The following is a 20,361-nucleotide window of genomic DNA, read 5'->3' as shown; positions in this document are numbered from 1 at the left end:
TCGGATGTGACGTAGCGACGGTACAGGCTTATAGGAAGTTACTAACCGTGTACCACTTGGTATATTCACTGCCAGTCAAACTTTTAGATATTAAACAGTGTGTTGCACCAATCCACCTGTGACAGTTTGACCTGTTTCTCGCATATGGCTTATCCAGGATACGGCGGGGTGAGTAAAAGGGTTTCCGCGGTGTTTTCACACTGATTACATAACAACACCAAAACTGGGGGCCTGGGGCTCTGCTCTGGTTCCAATGAATCTCCGATCATTTGTCACAGGATAACTTGCACGATTACGGTCTTTGCTAGCTTCCTGTAATAAGGTCGGTACCCAAAAGTCTACTTCATCCACCCCAGGCTACTTTTTAACGCTCCAGCTGTAAGTTAGTGTTGTTGTTTTTTTTAAAATGTTTCAGCTGCCAGTTGGTGGGCGTTTTTAATGTTCCAACTGCAAGTTAGTGAGATTTTTTATGTTTCAGCTGTAAGTTCGTGAGCTTGTAGGTATCTTGAAATTGTGACAGTCGATTAGAAATTCACTTGACTTGAGGAAGTGTCCACGCTATGATGGAAATACCTTTTGTATCCAGGAGCACTAATCACAGCTTTTAACCCAACCCTAACCTTTAGGCACCTTTAAGCTATAAATAGCAGCTTACAGTATATGGCGGGAAGCTGGTCTGTCTGTGGCATGCAAGGCAGCTCAACTCTCTGTACTGCTGGTCAAAACTCTCATGTAAGCCTATGAGGAAGTGGTCTATTGAACAATAAACTCACAGGAACCTTATGACCACATGTTTGAGGTACTGAATACACAAATACTTTGTTAAGGTCACGGTACAAACCCCAGAAATTCTCTTGAATCATAGAGACCACAGACACACACTATTCTATTTTATTCTACTAATTGGAGAGCCACTTTAATAACTGGGACTCTTTCCACTGTTCTCCTTTCTGTGTCAGTATGGGGGACAGATGCCAGGCATGCCGCCTCAGGGGATGCCACCCCAAGGAATGCCAGGAGGGCCCATGGGGTGGGCCCATGAGAGGTCCCATGGGTGGCCCCATGGGAGGCCCCATGGGTGGGCCTATGGGGCCAATGGGAGGTGCACCAGCCCAGGGGGGGTATCCTTCATATGGAGGGGGCTATCCAGCGACCTACGGCGCCCCGCCTGTTCCTGCCAATGATCCCATGTGGAGTTACTTTACAGCAATAGCAGGCCAGGTAAGTGTGCATAAACTTTAACTGATAACATAACATGTTCCTGACAGCCAAACCCATAGAAAACATTTACATATTTTCTTAGTGACGCTCCATGATGCTGGATACATTCATGGAGGCTTTTTTTTGACAGAGTGCATAATACAGATGTAGACTTTGTAAAGTCCCTTTTTTCACTGCATGAAGGGTGCAGCTAAGGCTGCCCTTTTGCTCCATTCCTAAGAGGAACTGTTTGGAAAAGAACAAGTTAGAACAAGCTATGCTGCCTTTGCAGCTGAATTACAAGCAATGGTCGTGGGTTGAGAGACATTAGAGCTTTGTGTTGCAATATACTAATTTGGTTCTACTGTGCTTCAGTAGACATAATTGTCAGCAGTACCTAGACTGGATAGATGCCTGGATAAATGCATAAAATGTGACTTCTACAATGGCTGCCACTGTTTGCACTGTTATACAGAACACACTTAAAAGCAGGGATGTGATAATTCATTATTTTTTCAGGATCTCAGTTTTTGAGCATCCAACTTCCATTCATTTCTAATGAGAGATAACTGTTTTTCTGCTTTTTTACCTGCTGCTTCTTTTGCTTCTCATCCTAACTGTACTAGGAAAGTAGCATGTTTACTGTTTGAACATCGTATGCCATGTTAAAGCTGGCTCATAGGCCTTTAAAGGAATACACCAAGTTATTGGGAATTTGGCCCTATTGGTCAACTTACCTGTAAAGTAATGAGAACATAGACACCAAAATCATCCATGTGTCCCTGGTCGATCCTTTGCTCTGGCACTGTAGTAGTTCAAAACAGTATGTTATTCTTGTTCCATATTTTGCATATCTTTTACTAATCTCCTACACAAAACTGCCAGATTTATCATTTTAGATTAAGTGTTACACATGGGACAGATGGATGATTTTGGTGTCTACGTTCTCATCACTTCTCCCCGAATCTCGCAAATCCCCTTGAAACTTGGTGTATTCCTTTAAGATACACAGATGACTGAGTCCCTCTGTCTGGTCTGTGCAGGATGGTGAGGTTGATGCAGAGGAGCTTCAGAGGTGTCTGACCCAGACTGGCATCAGCGGCAGCTACACTCGTAAGTCCACTACTCTCCCTTCTACTAGAGCCCAAAGTAAAACGGGAAGCCTGATTCCCTGATCGCACGATTCCCCTTTATCTGGTTACTGTACAGTGTTGGTGCTCAATTCAGTTCAATTCAATCAACTATTTTACAGGATGATTTACATGGCAGGCATGAAAGATATATTAAAATCACATACTTATACCTATAAACAACAACCAGGACATACAGTATATTATAAACTTTGGAGATGATAATCTTGGTAGATAGTGCAGTGAAAAGGGAAAATGCAAAATTGCATTATGGTCATTGCGAAATCGTGATGGCCCAGTAGAAACTTAAGTACTATAATTGCCACAAGCTGCCACTGTGGCCATTATGGTACTATTTCACTGTGAACTCTAGAGTGAACTACATTTACTGTTAATTGTTCACTCAATTTACTGTCAACTTGTGTGATTTTTTTCCACTATCTTTGCAGCGTTCAGCTTGGAGACATGCAGGATCATGGTTGCAATGCTGGATGTATCCTTTCTACACCACTCTGCTCACACACTGTGTTCCCAGATGGAAATAGTTTTCCTGTGTTGGTCAGTTGTAGTGTGGGACAGCTGATATGGGCACTTCACAGAAAAAAAAGACTTCTATTATAGTCTGTACATAATCTTAAAAAAGCTCCAAAGCTGCAGTATTGTCTTTGGTTTGAGGGTCACTGAGTTCGTTTGCTTCTGAAGTGATTTCACATGGAAGACAGTGAGCTCTTTTTGTAATTATGATTTGAATTAAATAATTTATGTGCAAAAATAGCACCAAGAGATGCTTGAACTTAGTTCCCAATTTCCTGACCCCTTTCCACTGGGTTGGCCTAGGCCAAAACAGGGCTAGTCCAGGAACTCAAGCTCCACTACTAGGGCCTACCAAATCCTCAGGGCCAAAGCTGTTAGCCCCGATGCTTATACATCATCACATTCTATATTTTGTTCGAATAGGGGGTGTTGCAGTAACGTCTGTAACTGAGTGCAGCCATTCCTACATTAATGAGCATCTACCTGTTAGAAACTAGGTAATTCTTAAATCTGCATTACTTTCAGCTGCTATCTTAGAAAAGAAAACTAAAAATACATCTTGCTACACATAGAAAAATAAGACTGTAATGAGTTGGAAACAACGTTTTAGCCTGATACCGTATATTAAAGCCAACACTGGCCTTATTTAGCGGTCTAGAAAATACCCCAATTACTATCACTCACTTTTCACTTTCACTCACTTTACAAGTTTGACACACACAGTAGTAAAGGACTAATGTTAAAGGGAAAAAAAATTCCTTTGCTTACGCAGGCAAGGCAGTTTTTTTTTGTACTTTAACGCCTTCAGTAGGCGTTTGAATCACTGCCCAGCAATGACACTTTGTTTTTTTATGTGAATGATGTTAGCCTCATATTGCAACCTTCTTCTTTTTTAAAACTTCCCACAAAGTAATTAAAACTAATGTTAACGATTATACGGTACATTTGACAGCAGCGTTGTCTGCCATGTTTGATGACAAGCAGTTGTGTAAGTTAGTTGTCATGGTTACGCGGGGACCAGGTTGCTCAGTTGAAACACTTTAACAAGTTTGGCCTAGTGCTTAAGTTCCAGGCTAGAGTTCCTGGGCCAAAGTTGTTGGGCTTTTGACCTTCAGTGGAAAGGGGGCTAATGTGGGGCATAGGGGGTGAATCTTCCTGGAGTGATTTTTAGAAACAAAATGAAATTCAGATGCTGTTACCAGCGGTGAAATGCTGTTAATGATGTCAGTGATGACCAGCATGTGAACCTCTCCCATTTCCTAAAAGCATGCATTCATAATTTATCAGAAGTTAATATACTGTAACTGGGGCGTGTGCATGGATATGATTCACACTTGAGCACAACCCAGACCGGCTTGTCCCTCTTTGCATGAGGGCTTTTGAGTTTGTACCCAATGCTCTTTGACTTAGCAGTTATTAAACCTTAATCAAACTGCCACCAGAGGGATTACTCAGGCAAGATGGGTTTCAATGAGTTCAAGGAGCTGTTCACGGCTCTGAACGGCTGGAAGCAGAACTTCATGATGTTTGACCAGGACAGGAGCGGGACTGTTGAACCTCATGAGATGTCTCAGGCAGTCAACGCCATGGGTGAGTGTTTAACGCTTTAACACGATGGATACTTAATGACTTGTAATAACACATCTAATGGCATTTAGAATATTTAATGACACTTAATTAGACTCAACACAACTCAAGTAGGGTTTAATCTGTGCTGATTGGGCTGATTTGTCTCAAACTTTATCATCCTTTGTATCACAGCTGATGGAGCAGTGTGGGACAGTCATTCTTTCCATACATCATATCAGCAGAGGAATCAATAGAGGAAAACGATGCACATTACTGTTACACACATTACTGCACATGTTCCATATTTAAATCCAACAGGGCTAAACAGGAGTATAGAATTGCATCAGATTGTGATTTTAGTGAAATATATTGTGAGCTATGAAATATGACACTTAAAGTCCCCATGAAATGAACTCCCATTACTTTAACTTCCTGGAAAACAGAGTATCTTTCATGGTGACCTCATGCTGCACTAGTAGGCATAAAGATTGATATTCCATTGGTTTACATTTTTGAATGATCCCTCACTGCCTTATGTCCCGCCCCAACAGCCTGTTTCAGTAGGAAATGTGTCAAATCAAGGAAGTAAAGATGCCATTTCATGGAGTCTTTAATGTTCTCCATGTGCCATTTCTGTTTAATACGCAAGGGTGATTAAACTCCATTATCTTAGCTTACGAGTAAGGGGAAATTAATTTGACTTTTCAAACACAAGGCAAACTAACGAAGTGTAGCAGTAAATGCAGTGAGGAAGTCCTGCAGTTTGACAGGACACACATGGTGGGGATCTGACACAGGAACTCTGACTGTTTTTCCTCTCTCTCACGGGGCTGTAACAGGCTACAGAATCAGTCCACAGGCTCTGAATGGAATCATCAAGCGCTACAGCAAAAGCGGGCGCGTCTTCTTCGACGACTACGTGGCCTGCTGCGTCAAGCTCCGGGCGCTCACAGGTACGAGGTTCCGCTCCCCCTCTCTCCGTTCCTGCCTCCGTCGGAAGCGACCCGACACGTTCGATGAGCAGGCACTTATGTAGAGACGCGCGCTTTTAATGAGGAGTGACACTCTTAGGTTTCCGTGCCATTTATAAAATGAAATTGCATTCCGTTCCGTTCAACCTCTTTATTCCCTTGACTCGCTACCCGTTTTCTGTTGTTATCTGTAAAGTGCTGTGACATTCTCTGTTGGCTTTCATCAGATTGCTCGGCTTGGTGAATAAAACGGCCTCGCAAGGTGTTCTTGGTTAATAAGCGTTATTGAAATCCTGACCCCTCAGTGCCATGACCGTTTACTCTTCCTCATACAGACAACTTCAGACGGAGAGATACTATGCAACAGGGAAGTGTCACCTTTCCGTATGATGATGTGAGTATGATGCTGTCTCTCTCTCTATCTCTTACACACACAGCCTCATTTTCTTTTTTCTAGCGCTCACTCCTTCAGAGTTTTCAATTTAAAGCTACACTAGGCAAGAGTTTTATGTAAAAAAACCCCACCTGTTTTCTCAGCCTAAATCACAAAGTGGGGCTGAAACAGAGAAGAGCGCCCGATTCCCACTAATTGAACCCCTGTAGATTCGCCCTGTTTGCCCAAATGAAGCTGGACTCATCAACGTTAGATCTTTTCCCCCCTCTCTCTCTCTCCCTTTGGTTTCCTTTGATACAAAGCATCACAGACCGGCCGGATTGGTAAACATGAGCGCGCTGTGTGCAGTTTACTGTGTGCAGTCACATGATTTCAAACAGTTGCCTCTCGCTGCCACTGAGGGCTGCCAACATGTGAAATTGCCTAATGTGGCTTTAAAGGAGCTTTCCTGTCATCCAAGGTCCTGTGGTTGATTTATAAAAAGAATATGTGGTTGATACTTTCTCTCTCTCTCTTCCTCTTTTCCTCCCTAACAGTTTATCCTGTGCACAATGGCCATCTAAGTGCTGCCGTCTATCCTACACCATGAGGTCGGGGCATTTAAGGAACCAATCAGTGGTGGATTCTGGACCGCTGCCTCACAGCAACGCAAAAAGGGAGGCCAGAATATTTTACCGAGTGACGATGAGCCGCAACAGGAAAGTACCCATTGCTTGCTTGCTTGCTGTAACGCTTTATTCTTGTATGCCGCACAAGGATGTGCTGAAGATGTGTCGGGTGTAGACACAACACCGCTAGAAGTACCTGCTTGCATAAATACAGAGCTTTATTCCAAAATGCCAAAAAAATCATTACCTGAAGTTCATCATTCCATATCTCTAAAATAAACGGGATCAGGGTTATTAAATGTGTCAGCCAAGGACTTAAGTTACCAACTATCCTTCAAAAAGTGTCAGAATTTGTTGTGATACTGTGCTTTCAGTGGCTTTGTAAGAGCAGTCAACACTTCAGATGGTGGATATCTCATTTTGGAATGAAACTCTCCCAATGCTAGTGCCAAGTGAACCGCTGTGTTAAGGATATAGAGGATTATTAGGAGGATTATTAGGAGGATGTTCAGATCTGTGAGACACCTGTTGTGCCATTATAATCTCTGAATGTATGGACTATATATATATTAAATCCACTGATATTTAACTTAATACTAATGACAGCATCACATCTACAGATAACATTCTTATTTTACACTGAACGCCTGAGGAGTTGATATATAAAGACTGCATTTTCTCATGTGTATTAATTATGTGATCATGATCATATTTTCTTGTACAGGAAATAAAGTGCACCTCTTTGTCTTATAAAACGTATAACATGTGAAACAAATTATTAGATACTAGATATGCATATTAACTTGATGTTTAACTTGATAACAAGTTATTCAGCCAAAGTGACACTGTGCTGAAATGAATATGCACTGATAACCATTATTAATATACTGAGGCCTGGAAGCATGTTGTCATCAAGCTACATTCATATGATTTTGCAATCTACCAGTCAGATAAACATTTGTTGCTATAATTAAAATGTTTTCATGTTTGAGTACAAACACGGCCAAGATTTTTTAACTGTATAGGTTGCAATGAGTTCAACTTCTATATGTGCTCAATGTTGTAGGAAAGGTATTTTGTTATTCACAATAAACTCATTTTTGTATTCAGTATGCATTCTGTTTATTAATTTATACAATTGCGCAAATTTTTCAGTCTATTTACACAATATACGTATTTCATTTCTTTAAATATAGTTAAGAACAGAAACATTCAAATTAGCTGTTAAGTGTTGCATTGTATAAAATACAGTGGCAAACATTTAAAAAATGCATAAAAACAATTGTGAACAGCACTAGATTTAAAAAGTGACATTTATATCCAGTACAGCAAGTTTTCTAATCTCTGTGCAAAAGTTTGCAAATCCCATGAAAGTTCAGTAGACAACTCTTCAGGCATCGGATACGTCAAGTTAGGCTTTAGCAACTTTTGATCTACATCTGTGCTCAAGAAAGAAAGCTTATCAAAGAAACACCCCGCGTTTTGCTGGAATCAACCCATTTGTATTGTCCTGGTACAGTTAAAGGTTTCTGGGACGCGTTGTCTGGTCCATCTTAACCATACAATGCATTTAAAACTAAGATTTTTCATTGTATCTGACTTCTAAATTTGTCTGGAAGTTTAGGAAACATAAATGAATGGAATTGTCTTCTTCTGATAATCTGGGCAGACATTTCATCATTCCTCTTACACTTACAAAGCATTTCATCAGTTCTGCATGTTATCGCTAGGGGTGAGGAGCGAGGCGCTCTCCAGTCAAGGGGTTGGAGTCGGGGGACAATAAGGAAATCAAACGTGCTTTAGATGGCAGTAAAGTGGTCGCCTCTTTCAATTCACCGCATAACTCCACTATTCAGCTGAGAATCAACACTGGGAAAGTCTGTATGCGCTGTGGAATCTCTGTAGAGACGACATGAAAATCAATGTGCAATATCAATTCAAACCAAACTATTTGAAACAACATAAATGCAACACCCAGCTTCAACTTTTCTTCATCACTGAAATCTTTTGCTTGCTACATTTAGAGGATATGCATTGCATTTATCATCATCATCATCCCATTATCAGTTCACATCATTCTAACATCAGGGGTTTTTAAAAACACGGTTTAAATAAGGTACATAGAAAAATAATGGCAAATTAAATATTCTATTTTAGAAAAATAGGTATAACCATTATTTCTAAATCTCTCTTGATGAGTTATGCGCTGCACCTTACATATCAATACATGTCACACACAGTTGATTGAGACTTTTTATAATTTTCGTCAAGTGCAGTCTCCATGCAATACATGAGTTCGTGTTGGAATTTATGTAGGTATGTTATAAAACTAAAATGACTAATTCATTTTCATCATGCAGTTCACCCTTTATAAAGTTTAAAATGGTTCAATACATTTACATCTCTGACTGTAGAAAAGCTTATTATTTTCTTGCATTGGATGTACTTTAGGATTTATATGTCATTTGTAAAGGCTAGAGCAGGCTAATAAAGCTAAGGCTATTGAAGGCTGAGCTTCTTGCTCAGCCCAAAACATGAGCATTTTTTTGGACTTTTTTTTTCTGATGTTACCGTGTTAGTAATGCGTATTTTTTTTTTTACAAAATTTTATTTTTCAAGAAGATAATGGAAGACCTAAAGCATGCGTACACAACAGAATTGAGCCAAAAACTATTGTGTGTGGTAGTCGTAGTTCGCTCCAGCTATGAAGTGTCCAGGATGTTCACTTCATGTCCAGCAGTCTTAAACACCCCACGGCCATGCTTACATAAAGTTGATACAATGCAGTTGGTTACATGGTAATTATATGTTTTGGTCTCATTATGTTTTCAAAACTACACTAAATACACAACTTGTTTAAGCATGATTTTTCAATTTGTCTTTTGTCTCCAACATTTACTGTTAGCAAATGAAACGTCTTGTGTGAGAAAGTCGAAGAGTGTGGAAAAGTACACATATGAATCTTAAACAGCATTGCGTCTGACATTTGCAAGCAAATTAATTCACAACATAAATCTCGTAGGCAGTTGTTCTTGTTTTTCTTCTTTTTTTTTTTAGCTCAGGCTGTATAAAAGTATTTCCAGAGCATATTAACCTCTAGAAATATACCGTGATTTTCAGTTCATTTCCTGTATTGTGTCGTCATTATTGCTTTCGTAGACTGTTAAAAGTCTTGGTTGTGCTATGGGATGTTCACACAGCCTCTACACATGTTAGTATTATTACTTTGTGTCCTGTATTTAGAATTGAATAAGAAGTGATTCTGATTTTAAATATCTCTTAACAGTTGTGGCAATGTGGTGTACTAACAGTAGGCACACAAAATATATAGCGTGATGCTCTTGTCAGCCAGTTTGTTCACCGCTGAACGCGTTGCATGGGGTCTTCTGGAGGTGCTGAAAAGATGAACTTCAAAAGCTGTGTGAAGTCAAGGTGTTTTAGGAGTGACAGAAATGCCTTGGAAAGAGGTTTTCAAGTAGCTTTGTCCCTTTGAAGCGGGAGGAGTTATATAAAAGGAGACTGGTTAGCTACAGTAGTCTGTAAGCATGCCAAGATCACACCTGATTGTCCGATGAGTTGCAATGTGTGTGTGGAACATGCAACAGAAAAGGAAAAAACGTGAAAAAAAAAAATTACATGCATATCTCTTTTAGAAAGAGCACGTTAGGTGCCTTGTGTTGCTGGCAGTGTTCTATTTGAAATATGTACACGGTAAATGATTACTATACATATGTTAATAATATAGTGTATAAATACCTCTGTATAAATGGACTTTATACATCTAAATCAGATAGTTGGAGGGGCCGGGGCTGAGAGATATTCCCAAAAGGAATGGAAGAAAGTCTACAGTTTTTTTTTTTTCCTTTGCATATTCAGTCTCTTTCTTAGACCCTGAGTCAAACTTGAGAGAGAAGACCTCCAGTCACCGTCAAAAGGGGAAAGGGAGGGAGGGGGTTTTGGGTGTGGGACTGGTGAGGACTGGAGAGGCCTATTTCCCTGGAAGCCCCGGGTCAGAAACTGGCCTGTGAAGTCCCAACATTCCTGAGCTGCTGGGCGGGACGTCAGGGAGCGAGGCTTGTCGGACTGAAGGGAAGAGGGACCTAGGTGGCTGTTGGTGTTGTTGTTGTTGTTGTTGTTGCTGCTGCTGCTCTAGAGAGTCCATGTTGTTTTGTTTGTGTCTCTGCTCTGTGTCCGTGTCCCTCTCTAGCAGTCCGGCAAAGTTCCCATCTGGAAGAGGCTCTGTGTGGAGGAGGACCGGGGAGGATTCTTTGGATTTGTTCTGTGCCTTTTCTGGGTCAGGGCTCTGAGAGACAGAAAGTACAATGGGCATCCACCAATGAGTTGGCATAGAAAGTGAGGACAGGCATATCAAAGGAAACAGTGCAGACAGCTGCCATGGAAGTGTGTGTGCACTGTTTAGACAAAACCAGTTTGGCAAATCAATCAGAAGTATAATCAGAGACTTTGCTGACAATTAAGTCTGTGTGATATGCATAAAATGTATTCTAGTGTAGAATATACCAGACAGTTACTTTGCCAGCAGCTGAGGTTTCTGGCTTTCAAAACTCACTTTCTGGCCCGCACTCTGTTTTGGAACAAAAACTCACTGCCCATTGGAATTTCAAAACACTCCCCCCCCCCCCCCCCTCTAACTTGCAAGCGGGCGCACCTGCCGAACATTTTTCAATGTGACTGTATTGTTGGTGGTTACAATGCAATTACAATGCACCATAATTCAAGGGAATGGGAGGGGGCTGTACCACAAGTTCTATCAATGGCTGAATCTCATTTGTGTTTTTACGTTCCCTCCTCACTCCGCACTCGGGGAAATCCCCTGCAGCACCCAGATGTGTTAAAACCCCCTTTTGGAGTGTCGGTCCATTTCATTTTTTTACAGAATGGACTTTTAATTTTCACTCTTAAAGTATATTTTAGTCAAATTGTTGACACACTCAAACACATGGCTGGATTAATGAATAGCAAAGATTCTTTTACAGTGTTCTCCATGGCAACTGAAGTGGCGAAGGTATGACACTGTTCCATTCCTGTTTTTATCCCAGTTCACTCCTCCTCGTTCACCTTCTTTCTGTGTGAGTGTTTCTCCTCATGACATACATAACACATCATACAGGCTGCCTCTCAGAGTAGAGTGAGGGCTTTACACACTCCTCAAATGAGATTCAGCAGCTGTTGCAATTCCTACAGCTTGCCAATAGAGGCCAATAAAGGTCGTAGGTCACTTAATGCCCCAGTAAGGCTCTCCCCTCTCCCTGTAGTCTCTGGTGTACCTGGGGCTGGGGCGGTGCAGGGCCGAGGCTGAGATCTGTCTGGATGGCCGACACCGGCTGGACCCTGATGGCCGGCCTCTGGTACTCGGGGCTGGAGGTGACGGTGCTGTAGGCCGGGGGCCCAGAGGTGGTTTGCCTCTGGAGCAACTGCAGGATGGCCTGGATGTCCGCTGTCATCTGGGACTCCAGTCTGTGGCGGTTGGAGGAAGCGAAAAAGATGATACACAGTGACAAATAAAATGGATGTGTGATTATTGGCTAAACACCATGAACCCAGGGTCAATTAATTTTTCTAACTTTTCAATTAACTTTACCACAATTCCTATGGTACTTGCAATTTATATACGGGAGTTGCATGTGTATTCAGCTGTATTTTTTAGCAATCAGGTGTACTCACAATTAGAACAAATATTTTAAGATGAAGTTGAACTTTAGGTGTGTTTTTATGAAAGATGCATCAAGGCTTTCATGGTGTTTTCCATATGCAGAATACTGGATGCTGGTACGTCACACATACCAAACTTAAAGATCCTGTGATGAAGTCTCACTGCTGATCTACATGTGTGATGACAGACAGGTACTGAGCCCCGACAGCATGACAACAACCAATCAGCTGACTGATCTCCAGACTGTCAAGTGACTCAGAGAAACATGTTGTGGTTTAGCGGAGAAGAACAAACGATCAGGAGAGAGTTGTAGCTCTCTGCTCCGGTCAGCTCACAGGGGAGCAGCTCTTGTGCGGTCCGGTGGCGAACGCCGACATAAACCAAAAAATAGTTGACATGGCAGAAGTTGTTTTGAGTTATAAATGGTCTTGAGGCTTTATTGGGGAAATAATTATTGTTGCTAATCAGGACTGATTTACATACTGAAGACAAACAGGTGATGAGCCTCCTGCTGGCCTACTGATGTTTCCTCCCCATGTATATCTGGAGCGCAAATCTCTCACCATCGCCGCCGGCACATTAGTCCTCCATACCCGTCTGCTGTCAGATATGTAAATCAGCAGTGTGCCATCATCACATAGAATAATCCTGTTTGGCCTGATGGTAAATGTCATTATGTATTTGTGAGAAGAAATTAATTAGAAGACCTTTCTTTAAACGAGGCCCCTTGTGTGATCCTTGTGGTCATACTAATGATGTTCGTTGTTTTTCAGTTTGTTAGTGTTGCTGTAGTAATTACCATGATGATTAAAGGCCTAATGACCATAATCATCACCACTCATGATGAAACTGGCCCTATAATATGCCAGAGCCCTTTCTGTCATGTTATGAATGTTACATCTTCAAGTGTTTTCATTTAAGTGTTTAAACTGTCACCTGCATATGCTTCGATTCCATTTTATTGCTTTTATTATTTGTGTTTTTTATTATTTCTACTGCTTTTAATTGCTTATTTCATATCTTATTTTGTGCTTCTATTCTATTTTTCTTTTCCCCCTGCCAAATCCTATTACTTTTGCTGCTGCAATGACCCAATTTCCCCATAGGGATCAATACAGTTTCATCTTGTCTTCATCTTCAAGAATAGGTTTATTTTACTGCCATCCCTATAACTGATGATCTTATAACTGATATTATATTTTGCCCTACTTTTCTCTATTGAGGCAAAAACAAAAAAGGTCTGACCATCCAGATATGACCAAATACCAGAAACCATACATAGATTTTAAATGCATACAAATCTGATTCCGGAAACATACTGTATTACATAGATTTAAACACATTTTCCTGAAGTCTAATCTGTGCAATGTATGGTATGAAAATTGGATATTTTTATGTTAATCCATCCAGATACTTAGATTTTAGGTTTTAAATGTGCAGTGATTGAGGAGAAAAAGAAAGACAGAAGGGTGATGTTTCTTGTACAGTATGTAGTGCCACAGTGTTATCATTATAGAACAGTGGAGGTTTAATCAATACTCATTTCAAACACTAGGGGGAGACTCAAACCGTAACACCTCAGATGGTTATATTGTAATGATTCTCAAAGTGGTGTCCATCCAGGAAAATTAGGAATTCTGTCTTTTAAAGTTAATTCCATTTACTAGACATCAGCGTGATGAGTTCAGTGAAAATTAATTTTTTCACATTTACTGTGATTAAAATCTCCCCACGTAAAACATAAACAGTTCTGCAATTCTATATGAAATCATGCCAAATTAATCATAAATTAAATTATGAATCTAAGATAAGGATCCCTGCGGCTCAGTGAGTAACGACTGGGGGTTTGAGAATCGCTGGTTAGTTGCTGTATATTTTCCACTGACAGAAAAATGAAATAGATTTTTGCATACAGCTCGTACGGCAGGTGTCAAAATGCCTAGCACCTGCACTGTATATCATCACCTTATGCAGCAAGTTACATCATAGCACGAATGCCAGAGACGGTGGATCAGCTCTCCCACTCTCAGCAAAAACAAAGCAAACACAGAAACGGCAAATAAACAGAGTCAGCAGAGGCTCTCCAAGTGTGGAGGGGGATTGCCTCCCTGTCCCTCTGCCAGTCGCTGGTGTAGCTCTTTAGATAACAATCAGGGCAAATCAACTCTTTGTCGAGAGCCTGTTTCAGTAAAATGAGGCTTGGCGGTGCAGTGGCCATGTCTGCTGCCTCAAGCCATTACCTCTGCAGGCCCTCGCCCTAACCAGGATAAATGAACAGAAGATGACCGGCTGTGGGAGGATCGCAACCTTCTGCCGGTCGATTCCGCGTTTCCACTGGGAAGCAAATGGCGGGTCAGTGAATGGGGGGGGGGGGGGGGGGGGGGGGGGGGGGGGGGGGGCGGGGAGAGAGGGGTAGTATCATGAAAAAACCTGTTTTACCAATTATTTCTTTAACTTATATCAATGCAGTCAATTGACCTGACTGGATTGAATGGGGAGGGAGAACATCTTTGAGCAAACTCACTTTTTTCTTTCTCATAAATGTACCAAAACTCTCTGGCTCTGGCACGGCGACTTCTCCATGACACCCACCATCCCAAGCCCACGGGTGACGTCAGGAGACTTTGCAATGCGTCTGCATCTCGTGGCTGCATGCTATAAATAGACAGCCTCTGTCTGTCTGCCTCCCCCTCATCTGTATCAATGCACCAGCCGAGAATCACACGCACCGCTCACACGGTCCGCTCTCTGCCTTAATACGCCTCTGATGGTTGTCTCGGCAAAAATTTTGTCTGTGCAACTTTTCATCCAATTATGGGCAGAATCACGTGGTTTGTACTGCACGCTCTGATCGATTACATTGTTGAAAAGAGCTGCAAGTTGGCGGCTTGGAGCGTAAGACTTCTGGAAAATACAGAGTGTTAATGCCTTTGGATGAAAACCACTTACTAAATATCAAATGCTTATTTTGTCATTGACACACAAGATTTTTTAAAATTATACTATGGGCTATCAACCAGGGCCCATGAAACTCACTCAACACATAAATGACTAATTATACTTTCAGTTCAAGTAAGAAAAAGAAAAGCAACAAATAACAGTATGTGTTTTTTCCATAAAAGCAACGTGTGTTGAGCATAGAGTGTATCCCATTCGTAGGAGCACGATCCTAAACATCTAAAACTAACATGTGCATTGTTACCTTTTACGTTCCCTGGTATTTTGGCACGAGGTATTCTGAAGGTGGCTTTGGGGAATATCTAGAGGCTCATCGATAGTATAACACATTCTTACGCACACATTTTGTGCTTAAGACTTAATTCAAGTCAAATTTGCAATTTTTGAAAAATGTATGTTCATGTCAAATAAATTTTATCCAGGTTTTTGTGATATACCAAAATCTAAAACAATTTTCTATCATTATAAGGTTTGGATGTAAATAATTGTCATTTTTCATCATATTGAAACAATCATATGATGGAATCTGAGATAAAGTCAAAGAGTGTTTCTCTAAATGAGGCCACAGACCAGCAGCCTCCCCATCCTCACTCCTAAAGAGCATATGGAAAAACTTAATCTGTATATTTTTCACTCCCGGAGTATCAGATGAGTCCCTGGATGTTAATGAGCCAAGGAGCAATTCACACTTGAGGAGTGTGAACTATGATGTGCACCAGTGTTTTCCCCAGCCGCTGAATAGTCAAAGTGCTCCTCACTGCCTAGAGCAGCTGCCACTCTGCCAAAAACTATTTCTTCAGTGTGGGTTTCAGAGGAGCGTTTTAATGTTTCATGGCCTAAATGTTGCTTCAGAGTCCCTTCCACGACAAAATGGCTTATGGGAAACACTGGCACTGACACCCAGCATCCCACTTCCCCCCCGCACCTGTTGAGGTGCTCCTGCAGCAGGTCCAGCCGTTGCTCCACCTCTCCGTACGTGAGGTCCGTGTCGCTGTCCTCCTCCCCGGCCGCGGGCTCCTGACTCTGGGCTGACTCCTCCACACCCTCCTTGGGACGCTCACATGCCCACTCCTCTGTATGGAGATCTGTAGGGAGAGAGGTGCACACACACACACACACACACGTAAATGATCTGGGTTATTAGAACAGTGCCTTGGGGGAGCCATCTTCGTCTATTGTGCCTACTCATCATCGAGCTTCCAGAGCGTCGGCTTACCTCCTCCTGAATCCTAGCCTCTATCATACAGAGGAAAACACACATCTGACTCCGGTTGAGAATCATGATCTCAGTGGCATTTTTGCAGCCCCCCACCCTCCCTTCCTCCCCTTGGGTTTTCTGTGGGTGCGGAAGAACAGCGACTGGCCTCCGGAGATGAAATTGACATTTCTTCTGCGTTGCTCCTGCCGCGCTGATTATAAGAATCAATATCACTTTGCTCTCTACTCGGGCAGAAATCCTCTTACGGCTGCAACAGCTGAATTATAGGATATTACTGTCAAATCAACACACACTGACACAGCTTCCCATCTCAGAGCAGACCGTGTTGAGTTAAACGTGCCGGTTAAAATGCTGTTGCAAAGTTTATTTCATCAATCTATTGTCAGGATAATAATGTTGTGTTACTGTTTGTGTGCCCATGTGTGTGTGCAGCAGCTTGAAAGAGAGTCTAAGCCCCTGCGACACAGTTGCCTCTTTCAACAGAAGGTCACATTAGGCCAAGCCGCAGACACAACCTGGCCCCGAGTGTGTTTGGTCAACATGTAGCAGCAGCCAGACAGTGAAAGTGAGGATTTCTCCTAAAGCTCGCCTGAGATCTACATCCTAAACTGCAGCCTTATGTGCGAAAGCTGCCCAGCCGAGCCTGCAGCCCCGCCACACTCAGACAGCCTAAACTGTACTGGGATCCGCAGGAGGACTTAAGCGCTCGCTTACAGCTCTTTATTGCACACAGAGTCCTTTACTTGTGCTGTCTGGCTGCCAGGCAGTGTATTTACCCCATATAGTACCACACACCTGCACTGTACTGTTTTGTGCTGATGTGCCTAAGTGCTGTGCTGCATCTGGTATTCAAGGCAGCTAAAAAAGAAAAAAAAAATCCCTCACGATGACACAATTGCGCTTATCTCTCATATTTTATAAAAAGATTCAAATGTGACTAAACTTACCACATACAGTAATGTAGACAACACGATTTTGCCTAATGTTTCCTGTAAATCCTTTATTTGGTCATGGCCTGTGATCAAAAGGGGTGACCCTGGTCGCTGAACATAATCCTCTTAAGTTTTATTACTGAGTGGGTTTTAGGTTTCATCATAATGACACATAATCCTTGTTTGGATTTTTAATAGGTGTGACATTCCACTTCTGGGGCTTAGGGATATTTGGGTTTCTCTAAATTAACTTCTGAGCCAATTACCCTTTTGGAGTAAAACTTTAGAGGACAATCATTGCACTGTGGTTTATATTCATTTAAACTCAATTCAAGCTTCCCGAGAATCAGGCTAAAGTGAAATATCCTGCAGATTTACAGAAAATGTCATATCCATTTAGAGAAGACAGTGATTTGCCTACTGTATATGTCATTGAAACAGTTATGCCTGTCTCCCTGCTGTTCTTTTGATTTGGATTGTGTCTTTAACTTTGATTGTCCTGTTGTTTGATGTTTGGGCAAAAATAGAAAAAATCAGTTCAGGGAAAAAAAATCAGTTGAATGACAGGGAGGAAAAATATTTTCTTTTGAAGAGGCTTTGTGCTTCTTGTCTGTTTTCCGAGTCAAAAATAACTCCCTTGTTACTAAGTAAATAAATAGAAGGAGCAGGAATGAAAAAATGGCGGCTGCTTCTAAAGCCGGGATCGTCTCACCTTTATACGGCTGGCTCTGTGCGCCGTCCTCAGCCTGCGCGTCCGGAGCGCTGCTCAGCCCGAGGCCCAGGGTGTGGTCCCGAACCACCGGGTATCCCAGCACACCCGAGCACAGCGGCCTCTGCTCCTCCTCCTCCTCCCTGCCTTCCTCCTCCTCCTCCTCCTCGTCCCCTTCCTCTGCGGAGTCTCTCTCTCTCCTCCCCTCCGCCGCTGAGGAGGCGTACAGCTGCCTCTCCCGCTTGGTGTCGCAGTACGTGGCCGCCGGGTCCTTGTTGTGACCGCCTGGAAGAGGGGTGGAGGTGGCGATCAGTAAATATATTGGGGTGGGGGTGGGGTTGCTGAGACTTCCTCTGGGGGGGTTCGGTTTGTCATACAGCCTCATTATCTTTGACAACAGGTGGAGGAGCGATTTGCTTTGGGGTTGAGATGAGTCCAAACAACGCTAAAGGCCGAGTTTATCATTTATCAGCCAGACTTTTATGTACCGTAATTAAAAACTGCTTGAGATTTATCGTGTTGTGCAAGTGATAATCAGTTTTTATGTGCGATTAAATGAACAGTAAATCAATGCACGCGCTCATCTGCTTGCACTTTCATTGATCTGAAGCAGAAATATGCACACCTGATGAATTTGGGCAGGATATGTGTGAAACGGATTGTTAAGTACATTCTCTGTCTTCGCTTGTGTTATATTGGGAAATGGTGATACTGTATTCTGAGGGCCCGTAACCATGGTGACCAATTAGATTTGCCTGAATCGATGCCAAACTGCTGAGTGCTGCTGTGTGGAGGCTCTGTCTCCAAGTCCCAACTCTCCTAGCTGTTAGAACTCAAATTACAACTGCTCCCACGGTGCGAGCGGCTCTCGCTCAAACACGGCGAATTCTGCCGTTTTGAAAGCTGCGCTGCAGTCTGGAGGCAGGGAGGCTGCTGTGTTTATCTAAAGTGTAACTGATTTGAATATATGTATTTCCTTACCAAAATAAGCAGGGCCTGATGCAACTATCCCTTGTACTACTAAGCTAGGGTGAGCACCTACATAGCTTGGATGTTAGAGGGAAGAGAATGGGTGAGTGTGGCTGTGCTGTTGGGGTTTTTAAGTGGGCTCATCCCATTATAGATATTTCAAAGGCCCACAACGCCGCCAGGAGGCATCACAGTAAGCCTGGTTTCTTAAACTACTGATTGGGACTCAAAATAGGCTGTGGGAAAAATTCTGGCACTGGATCCCCACATGATAAGACTCACAATATGTTTGACACTGTGTCCTGGGATGAGAGACTAAATTTTTAATTTCCCAGACAGAAAAGTTTATGAATCCCTGCAATAGAGAAAGAGAGTGTAGGGAGCACTGACGCGACCTATCTTTGTTTTGAACATTGAGGTAACCAAATGAGCACCAAATGTGCCAGAATCCTGAAATTTATCATAGTTGGGAGCTCCCAGATGTGAATTCATCCCAGCACACAGCTAACAATACTGGATCTTACAATTCAAGACGCCCTGTAACAGCAGTACTCATTGTGGTCTTGGAATGGATTCTGTCTCAACCTGACCTGTGGAGGATTTCCTTTTGTAGGACGCCCGTCTTTGACACTTGACTTCATCCATGTCAGAATTATTGGCTTGTGCCTATAAACAAGGGACAGAACAGAGTGTATGACCAGACTGAGCTATGTGAGACAGCTATATAATGACACAGTAGATACACACATGCAGGCACTAACACACATGTACTTGAAAAAACACTGTGTTAAATGTGACCCTATTGGCTAGGGCTGGGCGATAATTCAATATTATCGTTTATCGTCTTTCAGTGGAATCATATCGTGATGATATGAAGATATTTTAATATCATGACACACATTTCTGCTGTCTAAATTGATGATGACTAGCAAATTTTACTTAAAAACTCTCATAAATTGAGGTATGGTAGGAATATTATTTGAATATTTCTGTTTTGTTTGACATCACACCTAACATTGCCATTCGGTTCAATGAGATGAACATTAATTTGATTATTTAAAGTGATTTTGCATACAAGAACCATATCGTGATATATATTGATATCGAGAAAAATCCTTATGATTATCATGATATTGATTTCAACCATATCGCCCAGCCCTACTATTGGCCTAGGATTGAATCCTAGATGTACAAAATATATGGAAGCCACACTCTGTCCATTAAAATCTATATTTATTTAACTAGAGAATATCAAAAACATGATGTGTTGTTGTTGGAGCCAAATTTCCTCCCCTGTCTTTGACTGAATCCTGCCGGAACTTTCTCTCCTGTGCCGTCCCAACTCCATCTCCCTCTCTACTTTCCAACTCAATGAAATAAATAAAAATGCCAACATTAAAGGAATAGTTAATCTACTTTTGGTAGCCAGAGTTTGGTAGCACTGTTCTGTATCAGCCAAAAGAACTAAAGTGGCTGGGTCCTGGTCCTTCAGAG

At 42.0% G+C, this 20,361-nt stretch overlaps 2 protein-coding genes across 2 annotated transcripts in view; one reads left to right on the top strand and one right to left on the bottom strand.

The window, feature by feature from the left end:
- On the top strand, nucleotides 1-7,515 carry LOC139640353 (grancalcin-like). The gene is given in 9 exon segments (XM_071514549.1): nucleotides 1-168; nucleotides 960-1,028; nucleotides 1,030-1,221; nucleotides 2,244-2,313; nucleotides 2,780-2,823; nucleotides 4,307-4,454; nucleotides 5,273-5,386; nucleotides 5,740-5,798; nucleotides 6,335-7,515. Coding segments are annotated over 9 exon segments (747 nt in total). The 5' UTR covers nucleotides 1-144; the 3' UTR covers nucleotides 6,362-7,515.
- Nucleotides 7,516-10,394: 2,879 nt separating this feature from the next.
- LOC139640323 (voltage-gated inwardly rectifying potassium channel KCNH7-like) overlaps nucleotides 10,395-20,361 on the bottom strand; it is a 68,186-nt gene continuing 58,219 nt past the window's right edge. The window contains exons 13-17 of the mRNA XM_071514515.1: nucleotides 19,458-19,533; nucleotides 17,902-18,183; nucleotides 15,964-16,123; nucleotides 11,733-11,884; nucleotides 10,395-10,714 (exon numbers count right to left, since the gene is read on the bottom strand). Coding sequence (XP_071370616.1) covers nucleotides 10,395-10,714; nucleotides 11,733-11,884; nucleotides 15,964-16,123; nucleotides 17,902-18,183; nucleotides 19,458-19,533 — 990 coding nt within the window. The remainder of the gene's footprint in view (nucleotides 10,715-11,732; nucleotides 11,885-15,963; nucleotides 16,124-17,901; nucleotides 18,184-19,457; nucleotides 19,534-20,361) is intronic.

Source organism: Centroberyx affinis, unplaced genomic scaffold (assembly GCF_046629955.1).
Source record: "Centroberyx affinis isolate AG114_WGS23_722 - 3 ecotype Tasmania unplaced genomic scaffold, CSIRO-AGI_Caff_v1 ptg000287l_1, whole genome shotgun sequence".
In the NCBI taxonomy this organism is placed as follows: domain Eukaryota; kingdom Metazoa; phylum Chordata; class Actinopteri; order Beryciformes; family Berycidae; genus Centroberyx; species Centroberyx affinis.
This window is presented reverse-complemented; position numbering and strand designations above follow the sequence as displayed.